Source organism: Plectropomus leopardus, chromosome 9 (genome assembly GCF_026936395.1).
Source record: "Plectropomus leopardus strain MGB_pleo_1.0 chromosome 9, ASM2693639v1, whole genome shotgun sequence".
NCBI classification, from domain to species: Eukaryota; Metazoa; Chordata; class Actinopteri; order Perciformes; family Serranidae; genus Plectropomus; species Plectropomus leopardus.
In genome coordinates this window covers 7,227,979-7,245,796 of record NC_142184.1, presented here as the reverse complement: position 1 = coordinate 7,245,796, position 17,818 = coordinate 7,227,979, and the positions used below count along the sequence as shown (strand labels likewise).

At 41.5% G+C, this 17,818-nt stretch overlaps 1 protein-coding gene across 2 annotated transcripts in view; it reads left to right on the top strand.

The window, feature by feature from the left end:
• The window catches only part of plxna2 (plexin A2), a 281,745-nt gene that overhangs the window by 159,481 nt on the left and 104,446 nt on the right, over positions 1–17,818 (top strand). For both annotated transcript variants that reach the window (XM_088081848.1, XM_088081847.1), the window contains exons 7-12: positions 2,511–2,664; positions 5,628–5,724; positions 9,563–9,677; positions 11,186–11,386; positions 12,589–12,685; positions 13,832–14,031. In XM_088081848.1, the coding sequence (XP_087937974.1) occupies positions 2,511–2,664; positions 5,628–5,724; positions 9,563–9,677; positions 11,186–11,386; positions 12,589–12,685; positions 13,832–14,031 (864 nt within the window). The remainder of the gene's footprint in view (positions 1–2,510; positions 2,665–5,627; positions 5,725–9,562; positions 9,678–11,185; positions 11,387–12,588; positions 12,686–13,831; positions 14,032–17,818) is intronic.

Here is a 17,818-nt window from a genome sequence, read left to right as displayed (position 1 = left end):
CCGAAAAAAAAACCATCCACGAAAACACTCACAAATTCCACAGGGGCAGACAGCAATCTCCATGACAACACAGCCTCTTCATGTGGGCACTGGGAGAGACAGAAACACAGAGAAAAACAATAAAAATTACCTTTATTAAAACTCTGCCACCAATTAGGCTGGTCGGCGCTGCCAAGCTGCAAAAAACACCCACCAGCAGCAGCATCATCGGGGAGGACAGGAGAACAAAAAGAGCAAAGGCTCAACACTCGGAGACAAGTTCTGTAGCAGGCTGGCTGTGTGTGTGTGTGTGTGTGTGTGTGTGTGTGTATGTGTGTGTGTGTGTGCGCGCGTGCGTGCGTGCACGAGCGAGCAAAAGTGTTTATCTGTATATGTGTGTCTTGACAAAAAGATGAGAGCTAATTAATGTGAGAGGTTACTCAGGGAATTCGACACTGAACAAAAGACATTGATTGCTGTGATTGCTGTAATCAAGGATCTCTCTGACACACCTCAGAGCGAAGCAACACAAACACGGTGGAAGTAAAACAGGGGAAGACAAGAGGTCCTCAGCAGCAGCAAAAAAAAAAAAAAAATCATCCATCCTCTCAATGGGTACCAGAGTAAGCCAGCTAACGAGGGAGGCAGTGTAGTCAGCTACTGAGACAGTCAGCATCTCTTGAAAGGCCTACAGTTAAGCTGCTCAGCTGCCTCGCCTGTCCCAGTAGCCCCGCGGTGTTTAGTGAGAGGCAGATAAAACAAAGAGAAACTTCAAACGGTATGGCCCAAAAATAACAGCTAATGGAACAAGGCTGTGAAATGCCATGGTGATAATTATCCAGGCTGCCTCTCTTGGCTGGAGAGCCAGATCACACACCCTGTGTGCGCAGAATACATTTATTTATAGGCAGAGCAGCTGAATGCTCCAGCCCCGGTGTCACCGCTCTCCAGAGAGCGACTTCAAACGCCCCATGTGCATCTGCATGTGTGTGCTATAATGCACATGCACTGCACATATTGTGTATTGTGTGTTTTTTCCCCCTTGTGTTTCATGTATCTTTGTGTCCTTGTAAACTTTTGAGAAACAAAAATAGACTTTGCCATGCAGCCTATTGTCACCCCAATATCCTTTATGCAGCTCATTATTGACCACTGTCTTAATCACAGTGTCTGTCTCCACCTCTGAATTGATGTCCTCTACACTCAGATGCAATATTAAGATCTGAGCGCAGCGTTGTTTTCTTTATTATGGCGTTGATAACATTTTTAAGACACTGCAACATTTCTTGGCAAAGTGGGCGGACAGCTTTGCCAGCAGCAGTGTCTTCTTTTTTTTCTTCTATCTGGAGCTTATTACACTGCTGCATTCAAGATGGTGTGTTTTTCACTCTCGCCCCAGAATATCATATCTCATCTTTACCAGAGATGTAAGTGCTAATGCCATTAGGGGTGTGCCATAAGGATTGGTTCCCAGTTTCTTTGCTAATATAACATTGCTGAGCAGATGAGGATTATGAGATAATGGGCCCCCGTGCACAGATGCAGGTGGCCCTACCACCTCTCATACATGAGATACACACACAGTGTGGTGGTTCTGCGTCTTTTTTGTTGTTGTTGTTTTGCATCTCTTTTTTGTCTTTTTGTGTCTCTTTGCAGTAATTTTGTGGGGCAACTTGGTTGTTTTGTGTCTGATTGTAGTGGTTTTATGGCATTTTTTGTGTCTCTGCAGTGATTTTGTGTCCCTTTGTGCTAATTCTGTGTCTGTGTTGGTCATTTTCCATTTCTTTGTGGTTTTGTGTCCCTTTGTGGTATTTTGTTTCGATTTGAGGGCCTCTTGGTAGTTGTTTTATGTGTCTCTGTGGTTGTTTTGTGTCTCTGTGGCTGGTTTGTGTCTTTGTTTATTTTGTGTCTTTGTGGTGGTTTTGTGTCTCTTGGTAGTTGTTTTATGTCTGTTGTGGTTGTTTTGCATCTCTTTGTGGTTTGTGTCTCTTTGTGGTTGTTTTGTGTCTTTTGTGTCTTTTCGAGGTACTCTTTCGAGGTGCCTTTTTTAGTTTTGTGTGAGTTATGAGATATGAGTTATGTGTCTTTGTAGTCATTTTTTGTCTCTATGATTATTTAGTTTCTCCTTGTAGTTATTTTGTGTCTTTTTGAGATACTTTGTATCATTTTTAGTTTTGTGTCTGTAGGTTTTTGCCACTTTTTACAGCCATTTTGTGTCTCCTTGTGGTCTGTGTCTTTTTGCAGTCTTTTTGTGTCTTGCTGGTCAGTACAAAATAATTTGAGTGACATGTTTGCAGGTAGCCAGCGAGGCCACTAAGCCTGTGCCCTCTGGGCTCGTTCAATAATCCATCCATGTTGCTGAGGCATCACACATCTACCTGCTGTATCGTCATACTTCCTTTTCGCTATGCCCTTATCTGTTCAGACATTTGACATATTGCAACTGCCCCTTTTGCCACATGTTTAAATTACTGACAAACTTTGTCACATCGTATAAACATTGTTGTCATGTTTTCCACCCCGTGTTACAGCTGCTGGTGAAGGTGAGCCACGTTCCAGACCTTTCTGCCGGCATCACCTGCTCCTTTGGCAACCTGACGGAGGTGGAGGGGCAGGTCAACGGCAACCAGATACTCTGTGTGTCTCCTGCTGCCAAGGATGTCCCCCTCATCCCCACTGACCAAGGTACGTACGAAAAACCCTCCACTGAACATGAGTGGGTTGTTTCTAAAATATGTTTTCTATAGGACACAGGTCTGATCATGGCGATTAGATGATAATGTTGATAAAACTCTGCTCTCTAAAGGATTCTCATTTGTCCCTCTCTTTCTGCTGTTTATGCTGCACTGAGCTAACTGCTCATCTGCACTCACTCTGAGACATCTTCATTGATTCAACGCTCCCGAGTTTAAGCAGGCACCGTCCGCATAACAAACTCCCACAGATCCAGGATCAGATCCCTGACTGTGAAGTGTGCTACACACAAGGCCAGGCCCCATTAGAGCTGATGGAGGATCAGACGGAGATCCCCTGGCCTGTTGATGAGCTGCAGCTCGCCACATTACTGGCCTCAGGTCGGATTAATAGGCAGCGGTCTAACAAGCGGGCTCAATCAGTCAGGGGACACTTTAGTTGAGGGGACCATGGGGAAGTTGATGTGATGGATTAGTGTCCTAGCGTAGCCAAGTTACTGCTGTTTGCTTCTGGGAAAGTGGTATTCAGTAAAACACAAAAACAAATGTATGCAGCTTTTAAAACGGTGTAGTATGTGTAGATGAACTTTGGGAAACTTCCCTCCTTTTAATTACTTAGAAGGAAGTTATATAGAAGGTAGACAGAAATACAGAAAGACAGATTGATTAACTGATATGCAAAAAGACCACAAAGATATATAAAGACATTGCAAAACATCATAACAACCACAAAGAGATGCAGAAAGACCAAAAAGAGACAAACACAAGACCGCAAAAAGACACATATCAACTACAAAGACACACAAAATGACCACAAAGAAAATATGTTACTCTGACCAGAGAACAGTTTTAAAACAGTTTGTTTCTACTTTACGTGACTCAAAACATGCAAGAACAAACTAAATGAACTGCACAGTTTGCTGTCAGACGAGTGTATTAACAATATCATTTGTGATTCATACCTCGTGTTTTATCTTGTTATATTTGTATTTATTTCCTGGGATGAAAGGAGGCTTTGCACAGAGCTGAAAATGGCAAGCTTGCCTGTTTGCTCATAATAAGGTCATTTTTGCAATAAAAGCAAATGAAATTGATTAGGTGATGCAGAAGTCATCAATTCATCCTCCCTGAAACGTCCAGGTTGTCGCTCGGCTATGTGGTCATAATGTTCACTGTAACAGTGATAAATGAGATAGTAGGGTAGTCGTGCTGTTGTGGTCTATAATCTCAAACATAACCAAATCTTTTGCCAATTAATGACGAGATAAGTGTGTAAGATATCTACAAAGGTAGCTTTTCTTGCACGGTATTATATATACGCAAGACAAATGAAAAGAAACATTGCTTGTAAATATACTGTATGTACATACAATTAGCAGTTTTCGGTCTCATACAGAATCATTTCAGCTGATCAAATTTATTTTCCTGTATTTTGCTGGACAGAGTTTTGGCTCTGCTTCTGTAAATACATGCTCTTATCTCTCCCCACGAGAATACGGTGTGTGTGTGTGTGTGTCTGTGTGTGTGTGTATATATATATATATATATATATATATGTGTGTGTGTGTGTGTGTGTGTGTGTTTCAGATGACATTCAGTGTGTAGGAGGCTTGACTGACCCTCGGTGCCCCGTTCTCTCCGCAGCACCTGTTGGGAATCAGGCTCTGTTTCACACAAGTCTGTGTAGCGGGCAGGATAGCCTCATCGCTGACTTCTACCATTTCACATTTGTCTCGCAGGATCTGGCAAACAAAGTGGAACAGAGTTCCTGTCCACACAAAACCTCCTCTAGGATTTTATTCTTCTTTAGTGGAGAGGAGTGCCAGCTATTTTTTTTTTATCTCCTTGGCTCTTGTTTTAATTTCTCCTTTCTTTTCCACCTTTAATATCTTATCTAATTTTCTCCTGTCTTCTCCACTTCTCCGGTCATTGCCACCGAGCGATCGATGTTGATGTGCAACAGATAGAAAGGCTCGCTAGGGGACCAGAGATGGAGGAGGATAGTGGGGAGGTCAGGAGGAAGTGGCCTCAGGGGAATGAATGTGGAGTAAAAAATGGAGGTATAAACAGCTGGGGGAGGTGACGAAAGAGGAGGGAGGAGCAGGGAAGGTAGTCAAAGAGAGGAATGGCAGGATGGATGGAAAGCTAGATGGATGGAGGAAGGGCTTACCGGGGGGATTGGCTGACATTTACCTAGGGGAGAACATTCATATTAGTGCCTGATGCAGCACTCCCCGTGGGAGCTCTGGGCAAACAGGGCTGTCATTTACTCACAGGGAGGAGGATTACCAAGCCCCCAAAACACACAGTCATTTCCACACACCGCACATAATATATTATTCAGGGTGTTTGGTTTCGCCACCCTGCGGCCATCTTGGCTTGGAAACAACAGGTACTTACTGTCAAACAACAGGTGTTAGTATTCATAATGATATATGTGTTTGCAAATAAATGGATGCCAGATCTGCTGCGGTACGTTTGTGGAAATATGCAGGAGGAAAGCTTGAAAGGTCATGAGAATTTTATGAATATGATATTAGAGATGATTAGCATATGTTTATTCTTGGACCTAAAGGCAGTGTTTAGATATATATTTTATACTCTAGATTTTGTCAGATGAGGTAAAATCGCCATCGGACCATTCGACCTCTGCTGATATACAACTAAAGAAGTATTTCACTGCTGGAAAGATGGCCTTTTAATAAAACTAGGCCATCCATGCAGTAAAAAAGACACATATATTTTTGAAATTGGTGTGACATGACCAGAGAAAACAGAGAAAAGGGACACTTTTGCTCAAGAGGTAAAAAACCTAACCTAATTACACTGTACACCGGGGCTGTAATCTCAAGTGTTACCAAAGATTTAATGATGTTCACAACTATGCAAAATAATGTATAGATAATAATGCATTAGCATACAATGAATGTTCATCTCTTGTCTTCTCTCTTTCAGATTGGTCAGGCGTTGAGCTGAGGCTCAACTCTAAGGAGACCGGTCAGATGCTTATCAGCACAGAGGTCAAGTTTTACAACTGCAGCGTCCACCAACTGTGAGTATCTCTCTCTCTGAGCCCATTCATTCCCTTTTCATTTACAGAAAACAACGCCCCAGACCTGCTGTCCAAAAAACCACTGGATCAATGCTCTGGGAATTAGTTACAATTTGTCCTCAACCTTAGCCGACCAGAGTCCCCTAAAAATATCCCCTGTAAAGACTAATGTAATCTGATAGCTGACTGCTCCCAGAGCACCGTAACAGGAAGTTTCTGCGCTGTTGCGTTAATGAAGCCTTCTTCTCAGACACGCTGCAGTATAAAACACACAGCTTTCTGCCTAACAGGTCTTCAGTAGGGATTTCATGCCCGTTTTCATGCCATGTCTGTCCCTGATTGAGTGATGTTGAATTGAATCCCTGGATTGGAGATATCAGTGTCGGCGGTGCCTTTGCAATTGCTCGCTTCGTCCCAGTGTGGCAGATTCTGTTTGTGCGAGATCCAAAGTCCTCGCTGACTCGGGAGTATCAGTGAATAGAGAGCAGGAGACTAAAGATATCACAGCAGTGATGCTAGCAGGGGTGCTTGAAATCAAGAATATCAAATTATCCCTTTCACTATCCCCTTGATACTCAATTTACAGCACGCGGGCCAAATCTGGCCCTCTGTGCCCTGTGCCAGGTGACCCCCCAATTCTAAATCACAATTAAAATGAAAATTAAAGTGATTTACACTGGGAGTTGTTTTTGTACTTTTAGTGTACACACACACACACACACTCAGTGCCAGAGCCCATAAAATAGCATTAAGCACCTGTGGACCCCCAACAGAGGTCCTAGCTAAGCTCCTAATGTCCTAAAATCTGAGAAATGTCCTAGAATCCTAGAAATGTCCTAAAATCCTAGAAATGTCCTAACATCCTAGAAATGTCCTAAAATCCTATAATCATCCTGACACCTCAGAAACATCTTAAAATCCGAGAAATGCCCTAAAAGTATTAGAAGCCACCGGACATCCTACAAACATCCTAAAATCCTACAAACATCCTAAAATTCCAGAAATGTTCTAAAATTGTAGAAGCGTCCTGAAATCCTAGAATCCTAGAGATGTTCAAGAATCCTAGAAATGTCAGAAAGTCTTTGAGGCCTCCGGAAATTCTGCAAACATCCTAAAATCCTATTAACATCTTGGAAATGACCCGAAATCCTAGAAACATGTATGGGGCTACGATTTGCCCCTTGCATTCTGTCATTTTGCAAAAGTGGCCCCTAAGCAAAGCAAGCTGAGTTTCCCTGCTGTAGACATTAAAACAAAATGTTGTAGCCACTGTCTCCTTTTCCAAAGAAAAGCAGGCAATGTTGTTCTGCATCTCTCACACACACACACACACACACACACACACACACACACACACACACACACACACAAGTGCACACTGCCTTGTAACTTCATATGGTTGTCTGCTGTCTGAGAACCCTGTCTGAGTAGCACAGACAGCAATTACCAGCTCTCACATCAGCTCAGTTAATCGTCGACGACAAACATACTTGTGCACGCAGCCACACACACACACACACACACTCTCAAGTGCACAAAGAAAGATGCATGCACTTGAAAAGGGCATACGCTCTCCCTCGCACGCTCCGATGCCAGCTCTCTCTTTCTCACATACTGTACACTCTATTTGCCAGAAGGTGAATCAGCCCTATTCTTCTGAATTAGTGCGCTTGCCAGAGATCCCCTCCCATGCTTTTGCACCGATGAATATTTCACAATAAGCGAGTATGCATAACTCAACCTTATTTCAGAGAGAGAAAGAGAGAGGGGGAGCCAAGTGCGACTACAATGCTCCCTCCGAACAACTGTTCATGAATACATAGTGTAGTAAATGCCATCACAATCAATTGGAAGTCTTTGCTATGGCAACATGGAGAGAGTATCATGTCTTGTTGCCTCAGGCTGTTACTTCTTCCTGGTTTCTTGTCCATTTTTTTATCTCTCCACCCGTTCATCCATGTAACCAGTACACAGTGTTTGTTTCTCACATCCTGTGTTAGTAGAATTCAGAGGTCATTTTCTAGTAAAAATATGTAAGCATGAATGCAGGCTGTTTATTTTTAATAGAGTATTTTTGCACAATGGTTTTGATTTTTACATTAACAATGGATCTTAAAGGGACAGTGCCCCCCCAAAAAAACAAAAAAAACATATTTTTCCTCTTACCTTTATCTCATCAACTTCATGTGTCCAGACATTTGTTTATGCTGCATTTTCGCTATTCAATCCAGAGGACAGCTCTCTGTGTCCGTGCCTGGTCAGCTCTGCCACTCTTAATTATCTTAATTATGTTCTTAATTTAACCCACAAAACAATCGATTAAAGCACTGGTCGATAAGCATTATTGGTAAGAGTAGTAGTACATTTAAAATCTTAACAATACACAACTCTAATCACAGTGCAAACTGTTAGCTCACCACGAAGCTAGCTAAGGTTACAGCTGGTAGGTGTAGTTTGGTAAAAAAGTAGTTCCCACATGAAACTGCTCACAACAAGGTCTGTGGATTATCCTGAGTAACTGGGTCATGATTTCTGGAAAGAGACATTGATGTTGAGATTTTTAAATATATTTTTTGGCTCTTTAGGCACTACAAACTGAGTGCCATGTAATTCTATTATGATTTAATTTTTATTTAAAAGGGATATAGCATATTAATGAACATCAGTATAAAATACAAATGTAATTATGCCGGAGTTAGCAGGAATGCTAATTTACATCTGTAGTCCCTTTGCAGGTAACAGACGAAAGAAAGAGAGAGATAAAAAAAAAAACAACCCAAAAAACCCAATACAACACTTCATACAGATGAGAAAACTGCATTAACAGTAGCAATATGCACTATATGCATAAAGTGCATGGTGTAAAGTGCACGGTACAAGGTGCCTTGTCTATGTGCAAAGTGTAGAAATCAACATGTGTGTTGGTTGTGTGCATATATCGTGGATCACTGGATAAAAGGACAAAACAGGAGGTGATTCATGTACATCCAGCACATGCATACAACGATAGAAGCATCACACATCCGTTCAACAAGAAACAACAGTCAATATGCAGATTCACAGCAGACGTATGTATTTATACATACATACATATAAGCATGCATTGCACCGCAGCAGTGAAACAGTATATAGAAGAAAGTGATAATAATAAATAAAACAGCAGAGTTCATATTGGAGAGAAGACAAACGTCCACAGCTGATATCTCCAACCCTCTGCAACTCACCTCAAATCAATCCAGGTGGATAAAATGCACTACAGGTAAGAGGAAAATATGAATTTTTGATTTTGGCGGTGACTCTGCCTTCAATACTTGATCTGCCACTGGGAGTACAGTATGTACTTTTATGGTGACACACTTAGTTATTGTACATGCAAAAAAAGCTCACACACAAACACACACCTAACAGCTGGTAATTATAGCGACACTCCAACAATGCAGGGCTAATGGTAATTGCAGGATCAAGCTGCGCCAATGTCTTATTTGTCCTCATTACTCAACGTTCTTCCACTCTCTCTCGCTCTCCGTCTCTTTCTCTATCTGATCCAGGCTACGAGGGCTAATATGCAGTCTACTGCTCACATATGACACGTTAATATATGGCGGTCGTAGAAAATATATGCAGGGAGAAGTTGGCCCAGCAGCTATTAGGTACCGTGCCAACCACAAGGGCACAACAACAGCAGGTGCCCACTTGGGATCTGAACTCATTTCCTCTGTGGCACTTCCCCCACTTTGGCAAACTCGCTGCCCCTCCTTGACTGCGCTGCTTTTTTTTTCTGACTCTCCTTGTGTGTGTGTGTGTGTGTGTGTGTGTGTGTGTGTGTGTGTCCATGCAGGTGTCTGTCATGTGTGAACAGTGCCTTCCGCTGCCACTGGTGCAAGTACCGCAACTTGTGTACCCATGACCCCTCCAGCTGTTCCTTCCAGGAGGGACGAGTCAACGCCTCTGAGGTTGGTGGAAACACACGTGCACGAGCGCACACATGCATATGGGCTACCGCTACTGTCTTTTTTCTCTCTCCTGCTTATTCCCCCTCTCTGTTTCCCTCTGCCTGCATCCTGCTCTGTGTTTCAGCTCTGTGTCAGCCTCAGGGCATGTCTTCAGAAAGACAGCCATCTAAGCTCTTCTATTTCCGAATTGGCGTTTCTCATTCAGAGCTCTTGTTCTTCGCAGTGGCAATTAACACTCTATTATCTCTGGAGTTATTGAGCTTAGCGTGTCTTAACAATGACACAGGATCACTCTGACCCAGTCAATCATGTGTGGTTGATACAAAGTGCTTAAAATATGCGTGGGTGTATATTGGTTTTCCACAGCTTCTCTGGCTATGTACACAGATACTTAGGTGTTTGCTTTGGGAGGAGGTTATGTTCGTTTATCCTTTACTTACCTAAACTCACTGACCTGTACTAAAGGACGACAAAGTGTGTTAATTGCTCCTTTGGGTGTTAATTTACAGGACATACGCAAATACTGGGTTCAAGCTATAACGCTCTAAAAAGGCTCCAGGTGGAACCTTCATAAAGATTTTACCGGGCCCGAGAAGCTAAATAAAAATAAATAAATAAATTAATACCACAGATACAGTCACAAAAATGTTTAGCTTGCTCAATCTTGTAAGGACAAAGTTATCTGCTGAAAAAAAGACTTTTCCTCATAGATTCAATTTCTGCATCCTCATACTTCACTCAATAACTCAAGAGCAAGGAGAAGTCCAAAAGTCCAAATTAATGAAAACAGATCAAGGTATCATCATTTTCAAAATTCACAAAATCTTATCTAACAAAATATTCTGCTTCATTCTGCTTCTTGATGTCATTTAGCTTTTCAATAATGTTTTCACTGCCACCCCAATCGCTTACCCTATATTTCCCATCATGCCAAGTGCTGGACTCAGGAGTTTAGTTTGCTGTTAATTTGGATGTTTTATATTGCGAAACACAAATGTCAAATGTGTTTTGGAATAAAAAACGTGTTGTAATGTTTGTGCTGGTTATTGTAATCTTTGTGTTAGTTTATAGTTTATGCCATTAGTGAGTTGGTTGTTACTTTTCATAATTTTAGTTGTAATTTTGTGAAGCTGTGGAGACTTTTTTGACACTGTGTTATCAATACATTATGATACCGCCCTGAAATGCTCCTTAACAACCAACTGATGCACATTTCCACAATTCCGTTATTTTTCTAAGTGCAGTGCTCAAGAAGTGATGGAGTAATATTTTCAGTGGTGAGGAAGGTACAAATGGTACTTTCACGTAGTTGTCCTCAAACCCTCTGCTTGTACTGCAAACCACAGAGCACTAATTGAATATTTGCCACTTAAGCAGTTTGAAAATTCCACACCAATCTCCATTTCAGCTACACTCATTTTACTATATACACACCGAACAACCAAATAAAAGCACAATTTTTTGTTGGCATTGACATGTGCTCCTTGCCCTTCGCTTGTTACCTCCAGGACTGTCCCCAGCTGGTGCGCTCGGAGGAGATTCTGATCCCAGCAGGGGAGGTGAAGCCCATCACCCTGAAGGCCAGGAACCTGCCGCAGCCCCAGTCTGGCCAGCGAGGCTATGAGTGCGTCCTCCACATCCAGGGGGTCAGCCACCGAGTCACCGCCCTTCGCTTCAACAGCTCCAGCGTGCAGTGCCAGAACAGCTCGGTAGGTTGGACAACACTTGCCCAAATTGTGCCACATTCGGTGTGACTGATCATGCACGCATTTGTTATATTTAATTAGTTATTTGAGGACATAATCTGAATTCAGAGTAAAATATACTGTACGTTGGTAGTTATGTAGGCTAGTGATACTCAATTTAAAGCCCACGGCCCAAATCTGGCTCCCGATAGGATGCTGGGTGCCCCCCCCCCTCAGCCATTTTCAAATTCACCAGTCCTAGCTAAGCCGCTAATGCCAGAAAATCCTAGAAATGTCCTAAAATTCTCCTAAAATCTGAGAAATATCCATAAAACCTGATAACATCCTACAATCCTCAAAACATGCTTGAACAATGCAAATGTCCTGCAATCCTAGAAATGTCTTAAAATCCTGAATATCTCAAAATCCTACAAACGTACTAAATCCTAGAAACATCCTAAATCCTAAAAATGAACTGTCCAAAAATCTTGAAATATCCTAAAGTTCTAAAAAAATGTCCTACATTTGTATGGGGCTTCTGCAACTGGCCCCTGGTCTCCTGTAATTTTGAAAAATTGGCCCCTAAGCAAAGCAAGTTGAGCATCCCTGATATGGGTTATATTACTTTAATAGGAAACAAATATCACATGCCGTACCACATAGTCAGATTGTGGGTGTGTGTTTGTGTATGTGTGTGTCAGTGGAGACACAGTAGCTGCAGCGTAGGTAATTACACAGAGAAGACTGCAGCATGGCTCTGCCCTCCAGTCAAGCACGCAGTGACTTCTGCAATATATTCCCAGAGGAACCACAGACATACACATTTTACTCTCCTTTCACTCCCTCTCTCTTTGACAAACACACACACACACACACACACACACACACACACACACACACACACACACACGCTTGCACAAAGAAAGTCAGGGCTGGATTTAAGGGCGTAGGAGGCGGTTAAGGACAGCATCTCCAAAGGCCAGAAGGGAAGCTCGAGCTCCTGCTCAGCTGTCCAATTTCTTGTGGCTTCTCACTTTGTCAGCTCTCTGATGACGAGATGATGAAACTTTGGGGCAACATCGGAAGGACGTAGCGCTGCATCTGCAAGGACTCATGGGAATTCAAATTCCCAAACCTCCCATTGAAATCTTCCTGTCTTTTTTTGTCTCTTTTCCACCTTCACCCCCCATTCCTCGATGTCTCTCTCGCCATCGCTGGGCCTCTAGTATCTGTACGAGGGGATGAAAATCAGCGAGCTGCCTGTGGATTTCTCGGTGGTGTGGAACGGCAACTTCATCATTGATAACCCGGAGAATATCCAAGGTAAGAACAAGAGACGCTGCTGTCAACATGTGTAGGAAAACAGGATGGAGATGGACAAATCGAACACTCTCCATTAAGCTTGGACAGCATGTAATATTTCATACCTTCATACCTTTCTGAAATTTCACCAGAGTGAAGACATTCAGTATGTGACGGTATAAGTGCACTGACTCTCAGCTTTTCAGACCACTAAATACACAATAAAAACTCACAAAATGTTAAGAAAAGTTATATTTTCCTTATTTACCCTTTGAAATCTGGATCGACATCACTTTTCTTGTGCTTCATTCAGACGCCTTTCACAAGTATTTAAACTTTTGAACCCCGAGCAAATTGCTTTGATTTCTCTCAAAATCATGGGAAAAAAGCAATGAGCAAATTGGAAAGAAATTTCCCTCAAATTGCAAGAGATTGGTAGATTTAGGAAATGCATATTTTTTTTAAAAAGCCAGGAAAAAATACCAGAGAACTGTACTTCTTATTAAGAAGATGTAAAGATATAAAGATATATTTTGAAAGTCATTTTACACAATAAGTATAATTTTTATGCATTTTTGCGGTGTGAATTTTCAGGTCATTTTCTTGTACTATTTAAATTTTCCTGCCAATTTCTGGGTCTTAAGTTGCTCATTGCCATCTTTACTTTTTATTAATTACACATTTAATTACATTAAACAGTTAATTTTTTTACCTTTTTTTTTTTAACAAATGTTTTGCCAATTTGGAGATAATTTATATATTAAACTTATTTTATTGCTAATTGCCTTATTCCCATGTTTCTGAAAGAAATGAGGCCAATTTGCTCTGTTTAGGATTGATAGAAAAAGGAGCTTCTGTATTATGACAGTATTCATAAAACATACCACAGAAATTTAATACTGCCCAAGCCTACTCTCCATCATTTTCCTCTGTGTGATTATTTTTTTTTTGCTTTAAGGAAGCGTGTGTTTATATTTACACATGTATCTTAAATTATGTGTTATTGGAGATTAAAAAAAAGAAAAGATAGCCTGTGGGGACATTTCACTCACAGCAGGTCGTCTGTTGTCCTTGTATTTAAAAAAAAAAAAGTCTCCAAAGACTTGCGTAGGTTTCTCAGTTGTTGTGTGTTCACTCTATATCCACACTCTCTCTCGTATCCCGCAGTGCACCTGTACAAGTGCGCAGCCCAGCGGGACAGCTGCGGCACGTGTCTGAAAGCGGAGAGGAAGTTCCAGTGTGGCTGGTGCAGCGGAGAGGGAAGGTGCACCCTGCGGCACCACTGCCCCCCCATCAATCCGTACACCACCCGCTGGCTGAACCTGTCCAGTAAGAACGTCAAGTGCACCAACCCACGCATCACTGAGGTCAGTACCCATAATCCTCGGTCTGTCCTTGCAGCCTGCCCACACATATCGAGCTCCAATCAATGTTCAATAATCAGCTACTGCTTTGCTGCTGCTGTTCTTCATAGAGGATCATGAGGCACTCTGTGGGACTGCATTTCACTTTCAAAAATGAAGCTACAGTGGCTTGATAATGGGGGAAGCGGTGATGCTGTTACACAGTCAAAGGCTTACTTTGTGTTCTGTAAATCATGCAGAGGTGGAGGAAATACTCAGATCCTTTTTTTGAGTGAAAGTATCAAGACCACATTGAAATATTATTTATTATTTTTAATAGGACTTTGGGACACTTAGATGTTTTGTTTTGTTTTTTTCCCAAAAAAAACAGGTATTTTCAATGAGACGTTGAAACACCTAGCAGCCGTTTTCTAGCAACAAGATCAGGTATATTTAATGAGATATTAGGACATTTAGCAGATTTGTTTTATGGCAACAAAATCAGGTATTTTTATTGAGATGTTGGGACATTTAGATGCTGTTATTCTGTCAACAAAAACTTTTTTTTTTAACAAGATGGGAAATTTGGCAGATGTTTTTTGGACCACAAAAGTACATGTAAAAGCTGTGGTTCTCACAATAAAAACAGGTATTTATGCCAAAAACAAACAAACAAACAAACAAGAACCTTACCTTGAAAAGTAATTATTAACTAACACTGTTAAATAAATGTAAGAGTGAAAAGAGCAATATTTGCCTCTTAGATGTAGTGGAGTAGAAGTAGGAAGTGGCATAACCACCTCAGTAACACCAGGGTCATGACCTGGAAGTGCTTATTTGTTTTCCCCTGAGTAGGCCTTTGCTTGCACAGGCCTTATTCCCACCTGGTGGGTTTTCTGTCACAGGGGAGTCAGGCCAGGGGGACATACTATTTAATTAGGCCTGGTAACGCACCAGCGCATTGTGGTTAACCCACCAGACCTCTCTACCTCCGCATTGATTCATTTGGCCTCCTCCACCGCATGCTAATGTCTAACTCCAGCCAATTAAAAAGTGAAATTAACGACTTGGTTAATTGATTTGCTATACTGTATGCAGATAAGACAGAAAAGGAGAAGCAGGATGAAGAAGACAGCTAATCATACTTTATATTTTTAAATTCTGCCTCTCAATCCCTCCACATATCTGTTTCTGTCTGTATCTCTCTCTGTCTTCTGACTCCAACTCATCCTGGTGAATTACATTATGCTCTCGCGTAACTCCATTATTCTTTCAGTTTGTCGTTGTGTGGCACATGCTCATTCCCCTCCATGTTTTCATTAGTGTTGTGATCACAGTGTGTGATTACCAAGGCCACCAGTAGCTAAGACCTTCATCTGTCACTCTGAAAGCATTAAAAAAGCAAACAGAACAGAAATTCAGCAAAAGCTTTAAACTTTAACACTGCGGGCGAGTATGTATTTGACTACAGGGAATATTCAATTTAAATAACTCACAAAAAAAGAAACTACACTAAAATATTGAGCAGCTTTAGGTGCAGTATACCTCGAATTATTGGATCCATTGTTGGTGTATCGATCATAACTCCTGGCCTGTTAAGATATTTCTAGAAGAGCAACTACCAAATATCGATAGACAACATAAGGTTCATGTGTCAGTATGTCAAAATCATAGTAAGGGATCACAGACCTGCTCATGGTCAACAGTCAGGCAGAAATCCATCATATACTGAGGAGAACCGCAATGTTAAAACTTGTTTCCTGATTTTAAATTTTCTCATTTCAAATCCAAAATCTGTCGGTGGCCATGTTAAAAGAACATCAATGCATCAAGCTCTTGTTTTTTATTAAATGTTGCTGTTTCTTTCAGAGTGCAAAACTTTACAATCAGCATCCCATAAACAGTGACAATGATTTATGAATATTAATTGAAAGATTCTCAAAATAATGTAAAGGCAGAAATCTAATGAGACATGTATATACACCACATAGCTCTACAATTTAACCAAATCTACATCATGAAAAGTGATTTGACTGCATAATATCAAGCATAATATCTCTTCTATTTAATGAAGATAAAGATCAATAAAGATTCTGTCCCCTTTCAGGCACTGCAGTGGATTGACAATATTTAAACATTGCAAATGTGTGTTATTTAATACAGCCTTGTTTGTGTTGTGATAAATACAAATGTCATACCATAATTCAAAACTTTTGGAATGTTTGTTAAATTTTTTATTTGTTTTTTATTTCTTTATTTACCAATTAACATAATATAACATAGTTGGTAAAAAAAAAAAACAAACAAGAAAAAACAAACAAACTGGGAAATGACCTGTAAAACACGCTTTAAAAGCTGCCCGCTGTGACAGCCCTCGCTGGGTTAGCAGGTTAGCTCTGGCTCAATTCAGCTGCTACAGCGAGTCCGTCTCCTCCAAGCCCCCAGGAAGTGTGCCAGCCTCTGAAGCAAAATTTACATAGTGGCTGAAAGTGGAACTACAGCGTCACGAGATGCACACTGGCCCAGAAAGACTTTTTCCCGTTAGTTAACATTGGGAAAGAGCCCTCCTTAAATCACTGGATAATTTTTTTTGAGACATGTTGACTTTTCAGAACACATTTTTTTATAGCCATTATTAAAAACATTAAGTCCTAAAGACATAAAAGGCGCTATTTTTTCCGAATCAAGATTTGGAATTCGGACATTTCTCCAGACATAAAATTAACACGCATCGGACCCGCGGGACTCTACCGCGTGAATGCGCATGTAACTCTCAGAGTTTCTGACACAGCACAGGCTTCGTACCGGCCGTAGTAATGGATAATTTTGCTGTAATTCATCAGTTTTTAATCACAATTCATCATTTTACCATTTTACATCACATCTATACACTGCTGGCTGTAAAGCTGTAATATGGACGTCTTACCGTGTCTGTATCAGAGACCGTATATACGGTCTACGGTCTGTATTCAAACTACCGGTTATCAGTGAGCAGCGCGGAGCACTACTGACAGTTACTGAAAGGTACTGAGCGTAGTATTTTTAAAGATGAGCTGTGTGATAAAACACAGGGCAATATTACAAACACCAGCTTTTATTACCTTTTTATGGGCACGACACATTTTGATTCTGTTAATTTGATTTCTCCGGTCATGATCACGATATGATTCCCTGATGAGTTGTATGTATATTTGTGTGTGTGTGTGTGTGTGTGTGTAGAGAGAGAGAGAGAGAGAGATAAATATACCATTATCTGATCATCACGTAAATATTAAAACCGACAGCGCTGTCGTTATACCGCCGATTAGCTGCTGTTGCTAATAAGCTAAGCTACTACGAGAGGAATGCTCGTGCACCGGCGCTGTTCGCTTCAAGCACTCGGGTGAGCGAGCCAGTGAGTCGAAGTCAATGCTCGGGTACACTCGGCCGCGTTCAGCTGTCGTTAATCACTTCCACGCATGCTCTATGGGCCAGTAGATATGGGTATTTCACACTTTTCGAAGCCCGGAAAAAGAGTTTTCTCTGCTTCATGCGCCACTGAGCAGCTCTCATAAGCTGTGTCCCAGTTCAGGGTCTACGGAGGCGACACCTTCGGAGGGGGGGGGGAGAGGCCGAGAGAGGGGGTTCACTAAAGCAAAGAAATTATTTTATTTTTAAAACTTATTTTTTAATTTAAAATTTGCTGGAGGAGGAGGACAAGTGCCTCTGTCCGCATCGGAAACTGATTTTTCGGGCAGTAGAGCCTCCGTCAGCGGGCGGAGTTCTCCGCTGCTGCGGGCAGCACAGCGGGGCTGCTAGGTGGTTACGTGTT